Genomic DNA, 18,662 nt, shown 5'->3' on the forward strand with positions numbered 1-18,662 from the left:
TTACATAGAAATATCTAATTGAAAACATTATAGATGATCAACAATTTTTTTTTTTTTGCACATATTTTCTATACTGATTGTATAAACTCTTTGCTTTGAGAACAAAAGAAAGTCACGGGTTCAAATCCTGAAAATAACTTCTTGTAAAAAGTAAGGTAAAGTTGTCTATAATAGATCTTTTCCCGGGACCCCGCATGACAGGAATTTTATGTAACGAACTATCTTTTTTTTAGAACAAAAAAGTCATTATGTTTTAGGATAGATTATTGGATCTATATACAGTGAATCATGATATTGCTAAGGAGACTTGGATAGAGTTTGTAAATTCTACTCATATTTAAATAATTTTATTAATCATTTTATTTTATGATGTTTTTAAATTATTATATCAAAATTATTGATAGATTTTTATGAAAAAAATCAGGCTAATTAATAATTAATTACAAATATTACAATTAATCACTATAATATAAATTTATTAAGAATCATTAATGATTTATTATATACTGTCAATTAACTATTGTTTAAATTATAACTGTTTTAAAAATATATATTCAATAAAATAATTAAACACAATGATAAAATATGAAAAAAAAATAATCTACGCTTTATCCAATTAATTGAAAAAAAAGAAAGACAATTAAAAAAATTATAAATTTATTAAGAACCATGAAGACATTATTGCTCTTGAAGTGACAAATAAAAGTTGATATCACCTTTATGGTTTATTGTTTCTCATTTATTATTTGTTGACGGGCATCTCCCTTAAACGATGATAAAGGCTGTTTTTTTATTGGAGTAAAAGATGATAATGTGCCCTTTAAGCTGTTTAAAATAATTGATCTATTGATTATATACGGACACATAATATGTAGATTTTTTTTTATCCTAATAAACGGCGAGTCAAGTCGAGTCGAATTTTTAAATATTTGAATTTGGTTCATTTATAATCGAGTCGAGTTTGAGTTTTATTTAATGAATATATTCATGGCTCGTGAACTTGAATTTTTATCGAGGCTAAACGAACTTAATAAATATAAATTATAAATTTAAATATTTATTAAAAATTAAATTATATATTTAGAAAAAATTATAATATTCTTATTAAAATTTATAATTTTATTCTATTAAATAAATTTAATATATTTGTCTATATGTTTTGTAAGTAGAGTGTAAAATCTATAAATTTAATATCAAAACTATTATTTATTTATTTAAAAATTGATTTATGAACTTAATGAATATATTCACAAGCTAACGAGCTGAATGTTATGAACCTTGAACTTGGTTTATTTATCTTAATAAACCTCATTAAACGAGCACAAATGAATTTTATCAAATTGAGTCTCGAATAATACATGAGCGACTTGATTCATTTACACCCTTAAAGTCAGACACATAGTTATCTTTTGTAAATATTATCTATTTATATTTGATTTACATATACACATGACTATTTGAATGTGATGCTAGCATCCCCGTTGATATGCAAAAGAGACACAACTGACATTGGAGTACTAACATGTTGCATGATGCAAATAAATTTGGGACGTCTGAATGAACTTGATGTAGATGAATTTTAAACTTTTAAGATTTTTTTAAAAAATATTGAGTAGTCAAGACAAAGTAAATTTACATTTGGTTTGAGTAGGATAAAAGTTATTTTAGGAATGGATTGTGTGCATCTATTTCCAAGTTTCTTATTAATAAAATTTTAGCTGTTCTATATTTACTCTTTTGTTATGACACGAACAAGGCATACAATTCTTGAGATGCATATGGTTGATACAGTTTTATCTTTTATGTTACAATATAATATGGTAAAAGGTGATTTATTTATCTCAGTACCTTCGTCAATTCATCTTTAAGTTAATACGGAGAAGGTAAATCACGGATGACTACTAGTCATTAGTACAGTGGTCAACGTATTAGGTAAAGCATGCTCGGACATGTTAAATTTTGATCTCATGACCTAATTTAGTAATACTCCATGTCTTAACTATCGCACCACCCTCTTTTATGTTACAAGCTCCAAGGCAGTGTAATAGCACATCTAGGTTGCAAAATTGGTAAAGACTACACAACAGTGGCCCAGGTATGATGGGTAACCATTGGAGTTGGCTGCCACATTGGATATAAAGAAAGGGCAAAATTAATTACTTAGGGCAACTGTGCAACAGTTAGACCTTTTAAACTATTGAAATTTTTATTAAGTGAGATAATAATTCTAAAAATATTGGTAGTTTAGATGAGTCTCCTTGAGCATTTTATTATTTATTTTGGTGGCCGATCGAATATTTTTATGAGACCGAATCAATGATCTTCAGAATTAATCCGTTTGAAAAGGGGAAAAAACACTCATGCACTCCTTTTTTTCTTTCAAGTTTAATTAATGATGGTAGAAGACTTCCTTGTGGCACAATTTGTTACACCGATTAACCTAGTAGCTGTTGAGAGTGGATCCTTTCCTACCACCTTCAATTCTAGTCGTGAAAATTAAAGATCAGCTCATCAAACTACTAACCAACTTCCCTTAGTAGCAAATTTGAAGTTGGTATATATAGTTTCAGGTCCCTTGACTTTCTATATTTTTAACTTTTTCAAGGATAGTTCAGGTTATTTTAGAAAGAAAGCCAAAGCGAAAGCAATTTAGTGTAATCATCCATTAATTAAGGTTGCTAATTTAATCAGATATAATCTAATCATCAATTACATTCACCCTAATTAGATCATCAGCAGGCAAGAGAGACATGGGTGCGACGAGACAATTTAGATTTTTAGGGTTTCAACTTTCTGGAGTGGGAGATTGGTAGTTTCTTTTAGATCCATATCGGATTATGATACTATTGGTTGTAATCCGATATCTGTCAACCTGTAAATATATACTCTCTGATACACTGTATGCTTTTGACATGCATACTTTCGTCTAAATCAAATTATGTTATAGTTACTATGAAATCGTAGTTATTACATAGTTGCAATAACTATGGTTTCGTAGTTATTACACAGTTATAATAGTTATGATTTTGTAGCTATTACAATTTCGAATGCTATAATTAGGTTGTTATAGTTGAAGCAGCTACAATTTCGTAGCTGATACGTGTATGCTGAGACAATTTTAAGATGTCATAACTTTTGATTCAAATTGAATTACACGACATATAATATATCAAATTGAAGATATCTGAAATAACTTCAATTTAATATGTTGTGCATCTCATGGTTTAATTCGAATCAAAAGTTCTATTCTTGTAAAGTTGAACTTATAATTGTAGCAGTTATGGTTTCGTAGCTACTAGTTGTCACACAGTTATAGCAATTATGATTTCATAACTTCTACCATATGCATGCTGGGTAAATTTTAAGAGCTTATAACTTTTGATTCGGGTTAAATCATGGGACGTACAATATATCAAATCGAAGATCTCTGAATAATCTTCGATTTAACATATTATACATCCCGTGATTCAACTCGAATCAAAAGTTATGACCTCTCAAATTTATCACTTATAGTTATAGTATTTACGATTTTATAGCTGCTACAACGTATATACTAGATAAATTTTGAGAGATCATAATTTTTAACATAGGTTGAACCGTAAGACATAAAATATATCAAATTAAAGATCTATAAACGAGTTCTAATTTGATATATCATATGTCCCGTAATTCAATTTGAATAAAAAATTATGACTTCTTAAAGTTAACTTTATTACACCATGATCCCATTTAGACAGAAGTGCACGTGCTAAAGGTATACAATATGTCAGCAAATATTTATATCATTTTACAAAAGGAGAAGGGCACCCTCTTGTTAATCTATGATGATTCAATAAAAAGGAACGCCCTTCCAATGCTAAAAAGGAACGCCCTTCTAATTTGTGCCGGTCATTTAACTCAGTAAATTTAGTCTTTAACAGCAAGTTATTTTAAAATGTATCAAAAAATAAAAAAAAAAGGCACATGCAAGGATTATTTTTAATTTTAAAAAACAATTAACTAATGTCAATCTGTACGTTAAACTATTTGTAGTGTCAAATTGTTGATTATGTTTGCGATTTTAAAATTGACAATTTCTTTTCTTCCTTTTTTGTATTATTAATTTTGGGGATTTGAACTGCATGTGGGCCAATTGAAGCCAAAGCACACTTTGCACTATTCGCACTGCGAGGTCGAAACCCGAAGCTTCTTGCCAAATTTCCATAACTAGTGCGCTCTGACCGATCATAATAATGCAGCATGATGTGGTCAACTCGCAGCAAATCTAGAGGAAGAGCTTCGAAGGCTTGACTTTCCACCAATGTAACTCGACCATATTTTAAAATCTCGATCGAACGATCGAATCCAACCACCAGCAGCATGTCCCATTACCTTTTTCTTCCCCTTTACTATAAAATAGCAAAATGGAACACTACCAAAAGATCGTTTGCACGCTTGTAAACGTGGTCATAATAAGTAGTACAATTCTTCCCAAATCGGACACCAACTGGCTCATGATCAAGACAACGCAGCGAGCCTTTGGAGGTAGAGGTCGAAGATCTGATCGTCATCCAGCATGCTGAAAAGCACGTACCTCGCCTCGATCCCGAACCGGCTCCCCCCTCGCACTACGATTCCCTTCTCCTTCAGATAACTCTCAGGGTCCTCCACTTCATCTTTCTCGCACTCGAGCCACGCGAAAGCTATGCATATACACGATACACAACTTCATCAATCCATTTGAATATATATATATATATATATATATAAGAAATCAAAGTTCAAAATTTGAGATGTAGTAGAATCGAGTTCGATAATTCATTATTAAAGGTAAAACACTAGTGATCAGTTACCTGGGCGGTGGGAAGACGTATCTTCGAAGAAGTAGCAGACGTCCATCGTGAAGCAGGGCACAGTGAACAAGCCGGAGATCTGGTCGAAGGAGGGCACAGTGAAGATGCTGGAGGCAGACCCGACCTTCTTCAGCTTGCCCCACCGGTTGCCCAACTTTTCCGCGGCGAACTCGAACAGTTTCATCTTGATGTCACGTTCTGGATCCTCGTATGCGTCGCACACCAGCTGGAGAATCTTCGATGCCCGGAGCTGCGCCTCCTTCGCCACTCCCATCGTGTTCAGCTCGACGTACTGCATCATCCTCTTCGCCACCGCCCTGTCCTTCACCAGCGCCCACCTGCATTCGAGATTGCGTTAGACCTCTGCACTACAACTTGACAACGACGGCAGCAGTAATGGTGTGTGTTTGTACCCGATACGAGAGCCGGCGTGGCCAGTGCTCTTTGAGGGAGTGAAGAGCATGATGTCGTGGTCTGCCCGATGAGTGATCGGAGTGTACTGAGGCCAGTAATAGGCCAAGTCGTGGACGGTCTTCCTGTCGCTGAAGCTGAGGAGTGCCTCTCTTAGGATTGCCTCTCTTTTTGGGTCGTCGGGGTCGTCGCAGTCGTCGGGGCCGTTAGTCGTGCAGACCAGCTCAATGTAATTGTAGCCGGTGAACTTGGATGCATCTCCAGCCCACTTGTGCAGCGATGACTGGAGGTAGTCCGTCAACAGTGGATACGACTGCAAATTGAGCGAAATGATCCTTCATTTTTCACAAATCAAGACCGATCATTTGTTTGTTTGTTTGATCTCACAGGGCAGTAAGGAGCGAGCGAGACGACGCTCATCGGCTCTGCTGCATCGGGTGGCGACAGGGCATACAGAGATGCTTGTATCAGTTGGCTGGAGCCTGTGCCGACAATGATGAAACGGTCTACGCCAGCTACAGCGTTGCCGACGAACTTGTGGAGGCGTCGGATTTGGTGCGCCAGCTGCGGTTCAAGGAACCAGCACAGGTTGGTGATGTCAGAGGAGTAGCTCATCGACGTCCAGCCGGCAATCAAGGTGTCTGCCTCTGCCCCCACCGACTTCCAAAAGGCCTCGTACATAGTCGAATCTCCGCTGTGTCGATCAATTCATCAGGAATCAAATAACCGTTTTAACCAACTAAATATGAAAAGATTGTGAGACTCTTAGACTGCCTTCTTTTTTTTAGTTGTAATTTGTAGATGGTAGATTGATATCATATATAAAGCAAATTAGTATCATCTATACAACAATAGGTATCAGACGATGGTGAGCAAATTTGATAAGAACTTATTTTTATCAACTCAATATAGACAAGATCAAGTAAATGAGTAAATTTGTATAACTAAATGAACAAACTATATAGATATATTCAACTCATTAATATTTATAAACAAATTAAATTGTGAATTGCTGGTATTAAACTTATAAATAAATAAACAAACTCTCAACACAGATAAAATTATAATATCAAGTTCATTAATCAATCAAATAAATTTAAACATATAAAAATTTCAAACAACCAAGAACTTGATAACATCTAAAATACTTATTGATGATAGCATCTATGGAAGTGGGGCAATGGCCGGACAAGGAGCTCACGTTTGGAAAAGCACTATAAGCTGGTTTCATAAGCTTCCCTTGGAAAAGTACTTTTGTTGTTTCTAATTGCTATCTCCTCATTTAGTTAACCATAGATTCAGGCCAAGGATCCAACATTTTTCCCATAGGCATTAGGACTGCTAATCTTCATAACAAGTTTCATGAACTAATCGACAATTAATTAAAGATAGTTGCAGAATTGAACTCTCAACTAAACCCTAATTAACCAGTCGTACTACCAATCCTAGGCCATCACAAAACACTACTAATGCACAGAAGGAAAGGTCACAACCTCCACTTGAAGATATGGAAAAATCAACACTAGGGTTCACTAAGAGAGATTCGATCCACCGTTTGCAGAAAAGCCCTAAAATTTTGCTTCCATGCCCCTTTCAGGAAGCATCCCCCAAATCGACAAAATGCACATAAAAAAGGATGACACCCAGATCCAACCTCCCACAGCCGACAATATGGAAGAAAAAAGCGACTACATTACTCCATCCTAACTGCTAAGCCACACGGTTTCCAAGAATGGATAGACGATCTTGTACCTCAAAGACATTTTTGAATTTTCCCAGAGCTCACAGCAGCTACACCACAGGAACGGAAGAAAAAGAAGGGATCAGCGGCCACCAGGAACGTCAACGAGTGGCGGAAGCCACAAGGAAGGGAGTAGAGGGAACAGGCGAAGGAGAGGCGTCGATCGACGCTGAGGAGATGAGAGAAGAGAAGGCTCGCGCATTAATGCAATCCGCGCTTAGGGTTCAGTCAATGTTATATAGTCTGAGCATCAAGTAATTTTTTTTTTTTAAATGTCTATAGCTTTAACATTATAAAGGAAAATTTGTATGCAGTGAAATAAAATTTTATACATATTTTAGGTTGTATTGATAAAAATTTTATTTTTACTCTCTAGTTAAATTTAAGGGACATTAATTTATTTAATTACTCTTGATATTTTTAGATATAAAAAGTTCAAAAATAAATATAATTATTCTTAAATTCAACACATTAAATTAGAATCTAATATATTTTCTATAAAATTGAATATGACTCTTTTTTCAGCTCAATTGGATGTAAAATATATTATATTTTCATTAAATGATACTGAATTTAAGAGGAATTATATTAAGTAGGAAAGAAATGTTCAATTTGATAGAAAATATATTTGATTGTAGTTTAAAATGCTAAATTTAACATGAAATATATCTATTTTTAGACTTTTTTATCTAAAAAAAAAATGATCGGTAATTTTGATAAAAAATATATTCGATTCTAATTTAAGTGCTGAATTTAAGAGAAATTATATTTATTTTTTAACTTTTTTACCTAAAAAATATAAGAGACCATTAGAAAGTCGTTCTTAAGTTGATAGAAAATCTACTCTGATTCAGTTTAAAGTGCTTAATTTAATAGGAATTATATCAATTTTTGAATTTTTTTTTGTTTAAAAATATGAGGATTAATTTTGATAAAAAATATACTCGATTCTAATTTAAAATCTTGAATTTAAGAGGAGTTATACTTATTTTTGGACTTTTATATTTAAAAAATACGAGGACAATTAGGTAACGATATTTATATGAGAGAATTAAATTAAATAAAACTTTATATACAACGAGTAGAAATAAAATTTTTTTGGACATGAGTATTTTTTGAAAATAAATCCTATAGATATATGTATACACACAGTATGCTCACTTGTGAGTAGGATAACTGTTATATTGTGGAAATAAATATATATATTTAATATGTAGAAATTAAAACTGTTAGGACACGACCTAATTGAATTTATTTAGACATATAATAATAAAATAATTGATAATTAATAATTAATAAGTACATAAATTTATTTGAATTTTAGTGAGTTAAAATGATTTTTTTAATATATTTTAATGGGACAAATTTGTTAGGTTCCGTTTGATTAAAGTTATTAAGATAAGGTTTTAATTAAAAACTAAGTTCTAAATTTACGCGTCGTCTCCTTTCTCACGCGCGCCCGAGGCGCCGTCGCCGCAGCCGCCACCTCCTACCCGACATTCGGCGCAGCTCCATCCGGCCTCTCCTCCCTCGACGTCGACCACAAGCAGAAGCCCAGCCGACTCGTCCACTGCCCGACCGGTGGCATCGCTGGCCACCGGAAACCACGTCGGAGAGAAGAGGCAACGATTTGATTAACCTTAATGTAAATGAAGGTTTTCTGTAGAGCATTAATTAATTAACAGATTTAATAATTAATCGTTTAATTGGATGCTTAATTAATGGTTAATAAATAGATTAGTTGATTGAATTGAATTAAACATGAGTTGAATAGATTAAATTAATTGTAACTTAGTTAATCTATGGATAATTAATACGATTAGTTGACTTAACTATATAGGATGATTCAAATTACTATGTTGAAAATGAACTAATAAGTTGATTTAGCTAACACAAATGTTAACTAAATGATTGATAGGTCTTAATCAATCAAATAAGAAATTGCTACACCACTTTAAGAAGGTTAAACAATTAATAGAAAAGCGGAATAAATGATTTGCTTATATAGATTAATTTGAGGTTATTAGGATTATTCTAGGACTTAGTTTATTTTAACTAATTGTATTACCTTTTCAATTTTTCTTTAGGTAATCTAAAATAAATTAGTGGTATTGAATGTAGATATTATGTAATGCGGTATATAAAAAAATAGTATTGAATACTACTCCATAATTGGAGAAGAAGATAAATTTTTTATTTATCAAATATTGAGTTATTTTGGATTGAGCCTCAAACTTATATTAATGTTTCAATTTGCAACATTAATCAAACACCAATTAACATTCCAATCAATTTCAATATGATGAAGTAAGAAATGAACGGAGTGAATTCGTTTACTCCTATTTGGGTTATAAGGACCGTGGATACTCTTTTTTGAATTGTATTTAGAGATTTGTGAATACTCTTTTGGGTAAAATTTGTCAAACATGTCTTTTATGAATATATTTTTGGATTGTATTTAGTGGTACAGTTAAAGAAAGCATTTACTTTGCCATAGTTTAAAATCATGAAAAAATTTATATAAATTACTTCATTAATTTGAAAATTTTGTTATAGTTAAATATATATTATTACGTCTATACTATGAAGAAGCAATACAATAACAAAAAAAATACTTCGATCAAGTCAAATACAAAACTATGAAGTCGTATAAATGACTTACTTTGTCAATCAATGTAACTTGTGAAGTCATATATGATCAACTACTTCGGTACTTTTATGAAACTAATGAAGTAAAAGAGTCTTTTTACTTCAAAATTGGTTTAATTTTGAACTAGTTTCAAACTGATTACTTTTATGGCGAAATAATAAATTGGCCCTTTTACTTCATTTTATTTTAATAATTATCTACTTATTTTCTTTTTGTTGAATCTTATAAGTTTATTGATGGTAGTTGAATTTATCGCTAAATATTAGCAGAGTTCTTTCGAGCAATACATTTGAGTTCTTCTGAGAAATATAGTCGAATTTATCGCTAAATATTACTCATGACTTTTAAGTTAATATGTCAAGATTCCACAGAGCAATAACTGTTGGTGCAATCAACCTCTAGGGTTTCGATGTTTGACAATATGACCAAAGGTTAACCCAAACAAGACTTGATATTTGGGAGAGAGAAATCTAGTCAGGATTAGATGACTAGCAAAGGTAAGTCCTAACCAAAGGTTAGGTAAAGTGGGAGTCCCGATGAGTGAAGTCGGGCCCTAGTGAGTGTAGCTAGGTGATGGAAGTCCTGATGAGTGAAGTCGAACCCTAGTGAGTGAACTCTCGGAGAGTAAAGTCGGGCCCTAGTGAGTGAAGCTAGGTGGTGGAAGTCCCGGTGAGCGAAACTGGGCCCTAATGAGTGAAGCTAGGTGGTGGAAGTCTCGGTGAGTGAAGTCAGATCCTAGTGAGTGAAGCTAGGTGGAGGATGTCCTGGTGAGTAAAGCCAGACAATGGAAGTCTTAGTGAGTGAAGTTAGGCAACCCTAGGTTATACTTGAATTCTGTTAACATTGTTTTTATCTATTGTGCTAACTCAGTGTTGCAGGGAAGTTCAGCTAGGTCGACGGGCTAACCAGGTAGCTGACACGAAGTCTAGACGGGTCGATAGGCTGACCAGACGTCTGGCGGGTAAGTTGAGGTAAGTCACTGGAGAGGAGTGACTATGAGGGCGCGTTTCCGGGAAGGGAACATTAGGCGTCGATCCAAGTTAGATCCATTTCGAAAATCTAAATTGAGATCGTGACTAGATTCCGGTCTCGAGAAGACGAAATCTAATTAATACTTTTTATTACTTTATAACTTAACTATGCTAACACTTTGTTTTGCAGGGTAGTTTTTGCATTTCACCTTAGACTAATATTTTTTACAGGTAGCTGGAAAATAAAGGTTCGGGCGCCCGGAAGGGATCCAGGCGCCCGAAATGCAAAAGTTATTCCCGACGCACAGCACCACGTGGAGCACTCAGGTTGGACGAGCTACGTCACACTCCAAGCGCTCAGAAGGGATCCGGGCGCCCGAAGCCTCCTATATAAGGAGGATGCACCCTGGAGCAAAGTACAACGAACAACAAGACCTTCCAACACTTGCTCTGCCGTGTTGTGCTCTTGCGACGCTGCAAAGCTCCTCCGACAACGTGCTTCTTTTTCATTCATTATTGTTGTCGGTATTTTTCCTTCAAAACAATTGTACTTTCACTTGTAATATTTCGAATTGCTAGTGGATTGCCCAACGAAAGCACTTAACGAGTGCGGGCATTGGAGTAGGAGTCGACCAAGGCTCCGAACCAAGTAAAAAATTACTTGTGTTAGCATTGTTCCAATTTCAATTTTTCTGCTGCGTACTCGATCTTCTTTACGATATTTTTTAAATCGATATTCACCCCCCCTATCAACTTTCACGATCCAACAAGTGGTATCAGAGCGGGTACCGCTCTGATTTGGTGCAACCACCAATCGAGCAAGGGGGGGGGGGGTCCTTTTTAAAGAAAAATATATCATTTGTGTTTAAAATAACGCCTTTTATTTTTTTCCCTCCAAAATCATTTTCAAAAAAGTCATTTTCATCTCTTCACCATTTGTCAATATTAGAAAAATAGTGTATTTTCCAAAATTTGTAATAATATTTTTTTATTAATATTTTATTAAAAAAATTATTTTTTCGCATATTTCTTTATCTCCCACATTGCTTACCCCAACACCAAGTCTTGGAAATTCTTTCTTGTCTATTTTTTGCATATACCAATGTCTACTCAAAAAGGATAGAGCATCCACGAACCACCACCATACAATCAAGAAGATTTCAACTACTGGAGGTAAAGAAAGAAATGTTTCATAGAAAGTCTAAATTTTAATTATTGGCTGATATTGAGAAAATCTTCTCGGGATTCAGAACTAAACAAAAATGTAAATAAAATTATTTGTAATGTTTTACCTAACAATATTTTATGCAGACTAGAAAAGTACAAGATTGCATATGAGCTTTGGACCCAGTTGATCAAGCTTCACGAGGAGCCAGTGGAGCTAGAGGATTAAGTCGAACTAGAGTTCAGATCTAAGTCTGAATCCCTAGAGTCATCCTCAGAATCAGACAAAACAAGCTTTATGGCCTTAATGACACAAGAAGAGGTGGAAGGATCTGAATCAAAGTTAGAACAAAAGTCAAAATTTGAATCTGAGATGACGATGGACAAGGAGGAGAATCCTATCAAGGATTCTAAAGGTAAATTTGAAAATTCAAAATTTAAATATCATTTAATATGTTTTAAATGAAGTAAAAGAGGGCATTACAAAAGTAAGTATCCCACCTATAAGACTCGAACCACACAACTAGAGGTAAAGGAGAAGTCGACACCTAAAATTCAAAAAGGCAAGAAGCATATCCAATGCTTCAATTGCAAAAAGATGGATCACTACAAACTTCAATGCCCAGAAAGAAGATCCAAGGATCCAGGGGGAGCAAAGGTTAGTAAGTTTATTATACATGATAATCCAATTTTTTCTACACATGATAGTAAATTAGATAATTATCATTGCTCTAGGTTGGATGTACCTCAACAATTAGATGTGCATGCTCAACCAAATAAATTAATAAATAAAATTTTAAGCAATAATTTAGAATGTAATTCTTTAATCTTTTATTCAAGGTTTAGGAAATTAGAAAAATAAATCAATCTTTTGAAAAATAAAATTCATAAACTCTTGTGATTATGAAAAATCATAACAGATAATTAAATCATTAAATCTAGACTTGAATTACAAGTCTAAACCAAATCTAAGATATAATCAAGTATCTTTTATTATGAAATTAATCAACAAATGTAATTAAAACAATTTAATTAATTCAAAATTAAATTAAAACTTAAATTGAATTAAAATTAAAACTTAAAAAATTAAATTAAAACTTAAAACTTAAATTTAAATTCAAAATTAAACATTAAATCTTAAATAAAACAAATATTAACCACAAAAAATTTAGGGGAGGCTCCAGAATAGCTGACACATCTAAAACTAACTTACCCGACAGGGTAACCAAAAACTAACATACCCGGCAGGATAATTAGGACTAGTTTAAAAAGGGCAATAGTTTAACTTGACCTATGGTGCTGGTGAAGTTTTGGATGATAGTACGTTAGGAAAACTATGTCTATGCATGTCTAGGAAGATATGGCTTCAACCTGGTGCATTTGGCTTAGTGAAACTAACCGAACCTACCCCTTACGGATCCTAACTAGTTAGACCAAGGTTTTGCACTAAGTTCAGTGGATATGACTATTTGAAAAACCTCGAAGGCATGGTTACTCTAATAATGTTCAAGTGACTCACCATAGCCCAGAAGTTTATCCAAAAAATACATAGTTGTTGAGCCCAAAGCTAAACCTGAATCTAACACAAAGTTAAACCAAATCCTAAAATTGAACGTAACATCATCTCACAAAAATTATATGTTTCCCTGATTGGAAACATAGATCGGGTGAGATGACTAAGACTTTCAAACCGAATCGAATCGAATCAAACCGAATCGAATTAAATTAAATCTAATTAAAATTAAATCCAATTAAAATTTAATTAAATTAAATTAAATTAAATTAAATTATACTAAACTAAATTAAATTAAACTTAAAAATTATTTTAACTTAAAACTTAATTTAACTTAAAAATTATTTTAAAAAGTATTTAAATTTAAAAATATTTAAAAAATTAATTGAAATTAAAAATTATTTTAACTTAAAAATTAATTTAAAAATTAATTTAACTTAAAAATTATTTTAAAAATTAATTTAACTGAAAAATTATCTTAAAAAGTATTTAAACTTAAATATTATTTTTAAAAATTAATTTATCTTAAAAAATTATTTTAAAAATTAATTTAAAAATTAATTAAACTTAAAAATTATTTTAACTTAAAAATTAATTTAACTTAAAAATTATTTTAAAAATTAATTAAACTTAAAATTTATTTTAAAAATTAATTTAACTTAAAAATTATTTTAAAATTTAATTTAACTTAAAAATTATTTTAAAAATTAATTTAACTTAAAAAATTATCTTTAAAATTATTTTAAACTTAAAAAGTATTTTAAATTTTTTTAACCTTAAAATTATTTTAAATCTTTTTAAACTTAAAAATTATTTTAAATCTTTCTAAACTTAAAATTATTTTAAAATATTTTTAAACTTAAAATTATTTTAAATCTCTTTAAACTTAAAATTATTTTAAGTATTTTTAAATTTAAAATTATTTTTTTTTTAAACTTAGAAATTATTTTAAATCCTTTTAAACTTAAAAATTATTTTAAATTTTTTTAAACTGAAAAAATTATTTTAAATCTTTTTAAACTTAAAATTATTTTAAATCTTTTTAACCTAAAAATTATTTTAATTATTATCTTAAAAATTATTTCAAAAATTATTTAAAATTTTAACTTATATTTAAAAATTATTTTAAAAAATATCTTAAAAATTATTTTAAGTAATTATTTTAAAAATTGTTTTAAAAATTATCTTAAAAATGATTTTAAAAAATTATTTTAAAAATTAACTTAAAAGATTTTAAAAAATATCTTTAGTTTAAGTTAAAAACTATCTTAAAAATTATTTTAAACTAACTTAATGAAAATTAAAACTAAAGTTAAAATTGAAATTTAAAATCAACTTAACTAAAAATCAAATTAAATTCATACTGATTAAATTAAATTTAAAATTTACTAAACTAAATTAAACTAATTAAATTATGTTAAACTTAAAATTTAGATTAAGTTAAAAATTAAGCTTTAAACTTAAAATTTAATATTAAAATAAAACTTAAATTTAAATTTAAAATTACATTTAATTAAGTTAAACTTAAACTAAACCTAAATGTAAACTTAAAGTTAAATTAAAATTAAAATTAAAATTAATTCTAAGTCTATGTTACTTAAATGTAATTTAATAACTTGAAATTAACAACTTATTTAATTTTCTTAATTCCTAATCTTATTTGAAAAAAATAACAGATTATTTAATCTACTAATTTATTCAACTTCGAATTAATACTGACTACAAACTTAATTAATCCTACTTAAATTAAATTTAAAACAAAAAATGAAATAAATATTTTAACTAAGATTATCATTAAATTAACTGAATCAATTAATATAAAATTTAAGCTATTTTAATCAAACAAGTATTAAATTATTGAATTAGTAACAAATTATTTTAATACACCTAAATTTAAAATTAATTATCTTTTAGACTAGTTGTTTAATAAATGAACAATTATACCAAGTATATAGAGATAATTATGTAGGAAAATATTGCTAACCCTAAATCCCCTAGAACACTTAGGTACCCAAACTCTAGTGTTGACTTCAGGAGGAGTGTTGACTTCAAGGGAAGTATTGACGTCAGGGGAGGTGTTCTTGAGAATTATATTTGTAAAATCTTTTGAAAAATTATTTTTGTAAAAATATTTGAACAATCTATAAATATGAAAATATTTTAAATAACCTTCTCACATTTTATTTGAAAAATATTCTTAAAATATTTTCAAAACTTTTTTTAATCATCTTGAAAACTATTTTATAAATTTATTTTATATAAAAAAACACTCTATGCTTTTCAAAAATCATTACGACTTAACATATTTTGAAAAATTATTTTGTTACTTAGTAAACATTTTAAAACTTAAGTTGACAAGTTCTTCTTAAAAGGTTTTGGTGCACAATCACTTTTAATATTTTTTTGAAAATGTTTTGAAAACTCATCTTCAACCTTTGTGTTCTTTTAATTTGGATCAACCCCCTTGATACATAGGAAGTTTTACTTGTGGTTAACAAGAAGCCCTAAGAATGTGTCAAGTTAAGGGGGAGCCCTGATTGAAAGACTAAAAGTAATCTTTAAAAATTACTTTTGCAAATCTTTGAAACTAAGTTTGAAAAAATTATTTTCATAATCTTTTACAAAATCTCTCTTTACTTTATCATTTTTTGTGAAAATACATTGAAAAATATTTTGAAAAAAATATACTTAAACTTTCAAAGTTATTAAATATGTTAAAATATACATTGAAAGGTGTTTTACAAACACTTTGAAAAGTTTTTTTCGCACATTGTTGGTGTAAAACCTAATAGAATCTAACTTTAAGTTCATATTCTTTTGATGTGTGCCAAAATGAGAGCGTGAGTTAGAAAAATCTTAAGTTAGAAAAGTTAAAACATTCCTAACCTCTCTCAAACTTTTTCGAGTTTCTCAAATCTTGAGAATTAACCTTAAACGACTCAAGCCTAACTTAAGAAAATTGTCAAACATCAAAAAGAGAGAAATTGTTGGTGCAATTGACCTTTAGGGTTTCGATATTTGACAATATGACCAAGGGTTGACCCAAACAGGACTTGATGTTTGTGAGAGAGAAGTCTAGTCAGAACTAGATGACTATCAAAGGTAAGTCCTAACCAAAGGTTAGGTAAAGTGGAAGTCTCGGTGAGTGAAGCCGAGCCCTAGTGAGTGAAGTTAGGTGGTGGAAGTCCCGGTGAGTGAAGTCGGACCCTAGTGAGTGAAGCTGTAAAATACCGAAAATAGGCGAATATTAATAAGGGAATTTTTGGAAATTTTCCGGGAATTTTTCGGAGCTCGTACGGACGAGTTAACGGGGATAAAAACGGGATCCGGGAAAGCCTGTTTAGGCTACCCCTTTTAAGTGAGGAAATGTTGATATTTCCTTTTCTTTTTATATTTTGTTTTTCTTTTACCTATTTTTATCACCATTTCTTTTTTTTCCCCCTGTGCCCGACGCCCGCGCCCCTCCTCTGCCCTAGTCGTATTGCTCCGCCGTTTTCGCCGAGCGACAGCGCCACCGCAGCGACGCCGTTCCAGCGTCCTAGCCGCCGGCGACGCACGGAGCAGCGCCGCACCCCCGGTGCCCTAGCGCCGATCACCGCGCAGCGCCTTTCTTCCTCTGTGCTTGTGCCGTAACGCGTCGACGCCCTCGTGGATCTCCTCTTCGTGACGCTACACCATCGTTGCCATTGCCGATCACCAGAGGCACACCATCGGCTCAGTGTGTCCTTCATCTACCTTAGGGTTTGGCCTAGATGTCGACACTGTGGAAGTAGGTTTGGCTCTGATCTGGGTATCATGGATCGACGATTAGTGTTGATTGTTGCTTATTGTGTTACTCATCTTCCTCTGATTGTAGAAACGTGCCCTATCATTGTCGCCGCTACACTAAGGCAGTCGTGGTGAGAGCCATCGTATCTCAAGCTTCACTGATCACCCAGATGGGTTACATTTCGTTTCTTCGAATCACACTATCTGAAGTGGGGGTAAAAGGATTCGGAGTTACTACTCATCCATCTCTTCCTTCTGCTTCCAGATTCTTTCATCACGAAGGGATAGATCATTTTGGGGGTAAGATATGATCAGTGTATCAATATTTAAGTGTTTGTTCCATTTCTATACTAGATTGGTTATTTGATTATAGTTTTGGTTGGGTACGCATGAGATTTGATTAGTTGTTTATAATGGAGGGAGGAGTTGGAATTATGGTTTGTGATAATGCATGAATTAATAGATCTATAGATTTATGGAGCTTGTGTTTGGAGATTAGCATGATTAATTTGTTATCCATGCTAGTTGATTAGTTTTGTTATATGATTAGTTGTCAGTGAATTATTAGTGGAATAAACCTAATTATTTCATTAGGTGGAGTGTGATATGAATTTATCCTTAACCAGGACTCAATGTAAGTTGCCATTTATATGATTTTACCCTTTTATTAAAATTGTAGATGATCTATGTTGAAAGAGGATCCTGTGAGTTGTTGACTCATGTCTTGGATTTAAAAGAAGAAAATGTGAAGGAATGATATAGTTCTGATTGAGGTTCGATTGAGGATGTTGGGGATCTTTTGAGGTGAGTGATATTCCGTTTGTTAGGTTAAATCTGTATACTAGAATGATTGGGATTTTTCCCTAATTGGGCGTGAGTATTTTATTTAGCTGGTTAGTTCATATGAGTTTGACTAAATAAAATATATGTATTGATTTATACAGGATTCGGATTCGGGACGAGCACTTCGACATAGAGGTTGATTAGCTCGATCTATTGGAGGCGGGTACCTCTTGACTTATCTTTTATGATATTGTCTTTGGATATGTATAGTATTTTATAACTACAAGCAATGAACATGTTTGTCTTTGGTATGTCACTGTTTGATATCCATAGCATGTTAGGTTTATCGCCTGTGACGTATCCGTGCTTATATCATGTGATTTATTGCCATGAGTACTGTATTACCATAAGTATCTTAGTTTCTAGAATAAGTGACATACCATGTTCTACTGAGGTTAGGACTAGGTTCTGGACTTTTGGTTTCAGTCATGTGTATCGAGATTATCTGATACTTAGGTTTTATGCTATGACTGGCTTGTGTACCTCTATTTGTATGTCATATATGATTCGTGTACCTAGACCTTGATTCTTGATATGTGCATATTGTTGGTACATATGTTATGGAAGGAGATATGTTTAGGATCTAGGTTGCTATACCATAGAGGGCCTGTATGCCCTAGATTCGTGGATTGACCTACTGATACTATGGTACCCATATTATGTATATATGGATTTTTCTATGCTGATCAGGATATTCCATACTTATTATGTTCAGGACCATAGTTTTTTTTTATATTCTATCTGACCGGTATATTCAAGATTTTGGTAT

The 18,662-nt window shown here is 31.9% G+C and overlaps 1 protein-coding gene and 1 long non-coding RNA gene across 3 annotated transcripts; one reads left to right on the forward strand and one right to left on the reverse strand.

Moving 5' to 3' along the window:
* Positions 1–4,360: 4,360 nt before the first annotated feature.
* LOC121982295 (tryptophan aminotransferase-related protein 1-like) lies at positions 4,361–7,202 on the reverse strand. 2 transcript variants are annotated; one of them, XM_042535286.1, is made up of 5 exons: positions 6,996–7,202; positions 5,631–5,937; positions 5,246–5,526; positions 4,833–5,170; positions 4,361–4,682 (listed from the first exon to the last, which is right to left on the reverse strand). In XM_042535286.1, exons 1-5 carry the CDS (start codon positions 7,004–7,006, stop codon positions 4,498–4,500), a joined length of 1,122 nt encoding a protein of 373 aa, XP_042391220.1. In that variant the 5' UTR covers positions 7,007–7,202; the 3' UTR covers positions 4,361–4,497. The 2 variants fall into 2 exon arrangements, with proteins under 2 accessions (XP_042391220.1, XP_042391219.1); XM_042535285.1 differs by having other exon boundaries at positions 5,246–5,556.
* Positions 7,203–17,330: 10,128 nt separating this feature from the next.
* LOC121983358 lies at positions 17,331–18,053 on the forward strand. The gene is made up of 3 exons (XR_006112464.1): positions 17,331–17,350; positions 17,730–17,854; positions 17,995–18,053. It is a non-coding gene; the product is annotated as an uncharacterized LOC121983358 (long non-coding RNA).
* Positions 18,054–18,662: the final 609 nt, after the last annotated feature.

Source organism: Zingiber officinale, chromosome 5A (genome assembly GCF_018446385.1).
Source record: "Zingiber officinale cultivar Zhangliang chromosome 5A, Zo_v1.1, whole genome shotgun sequence".
Classification (NCBI taxonomy): domain Eukaryota; kingdom Viridiplantae; phylum Streptophyta; class Magnoliopsida; order Zingiberales; family Zingiberaceae; genus Zingiber; species Zingiber officinale.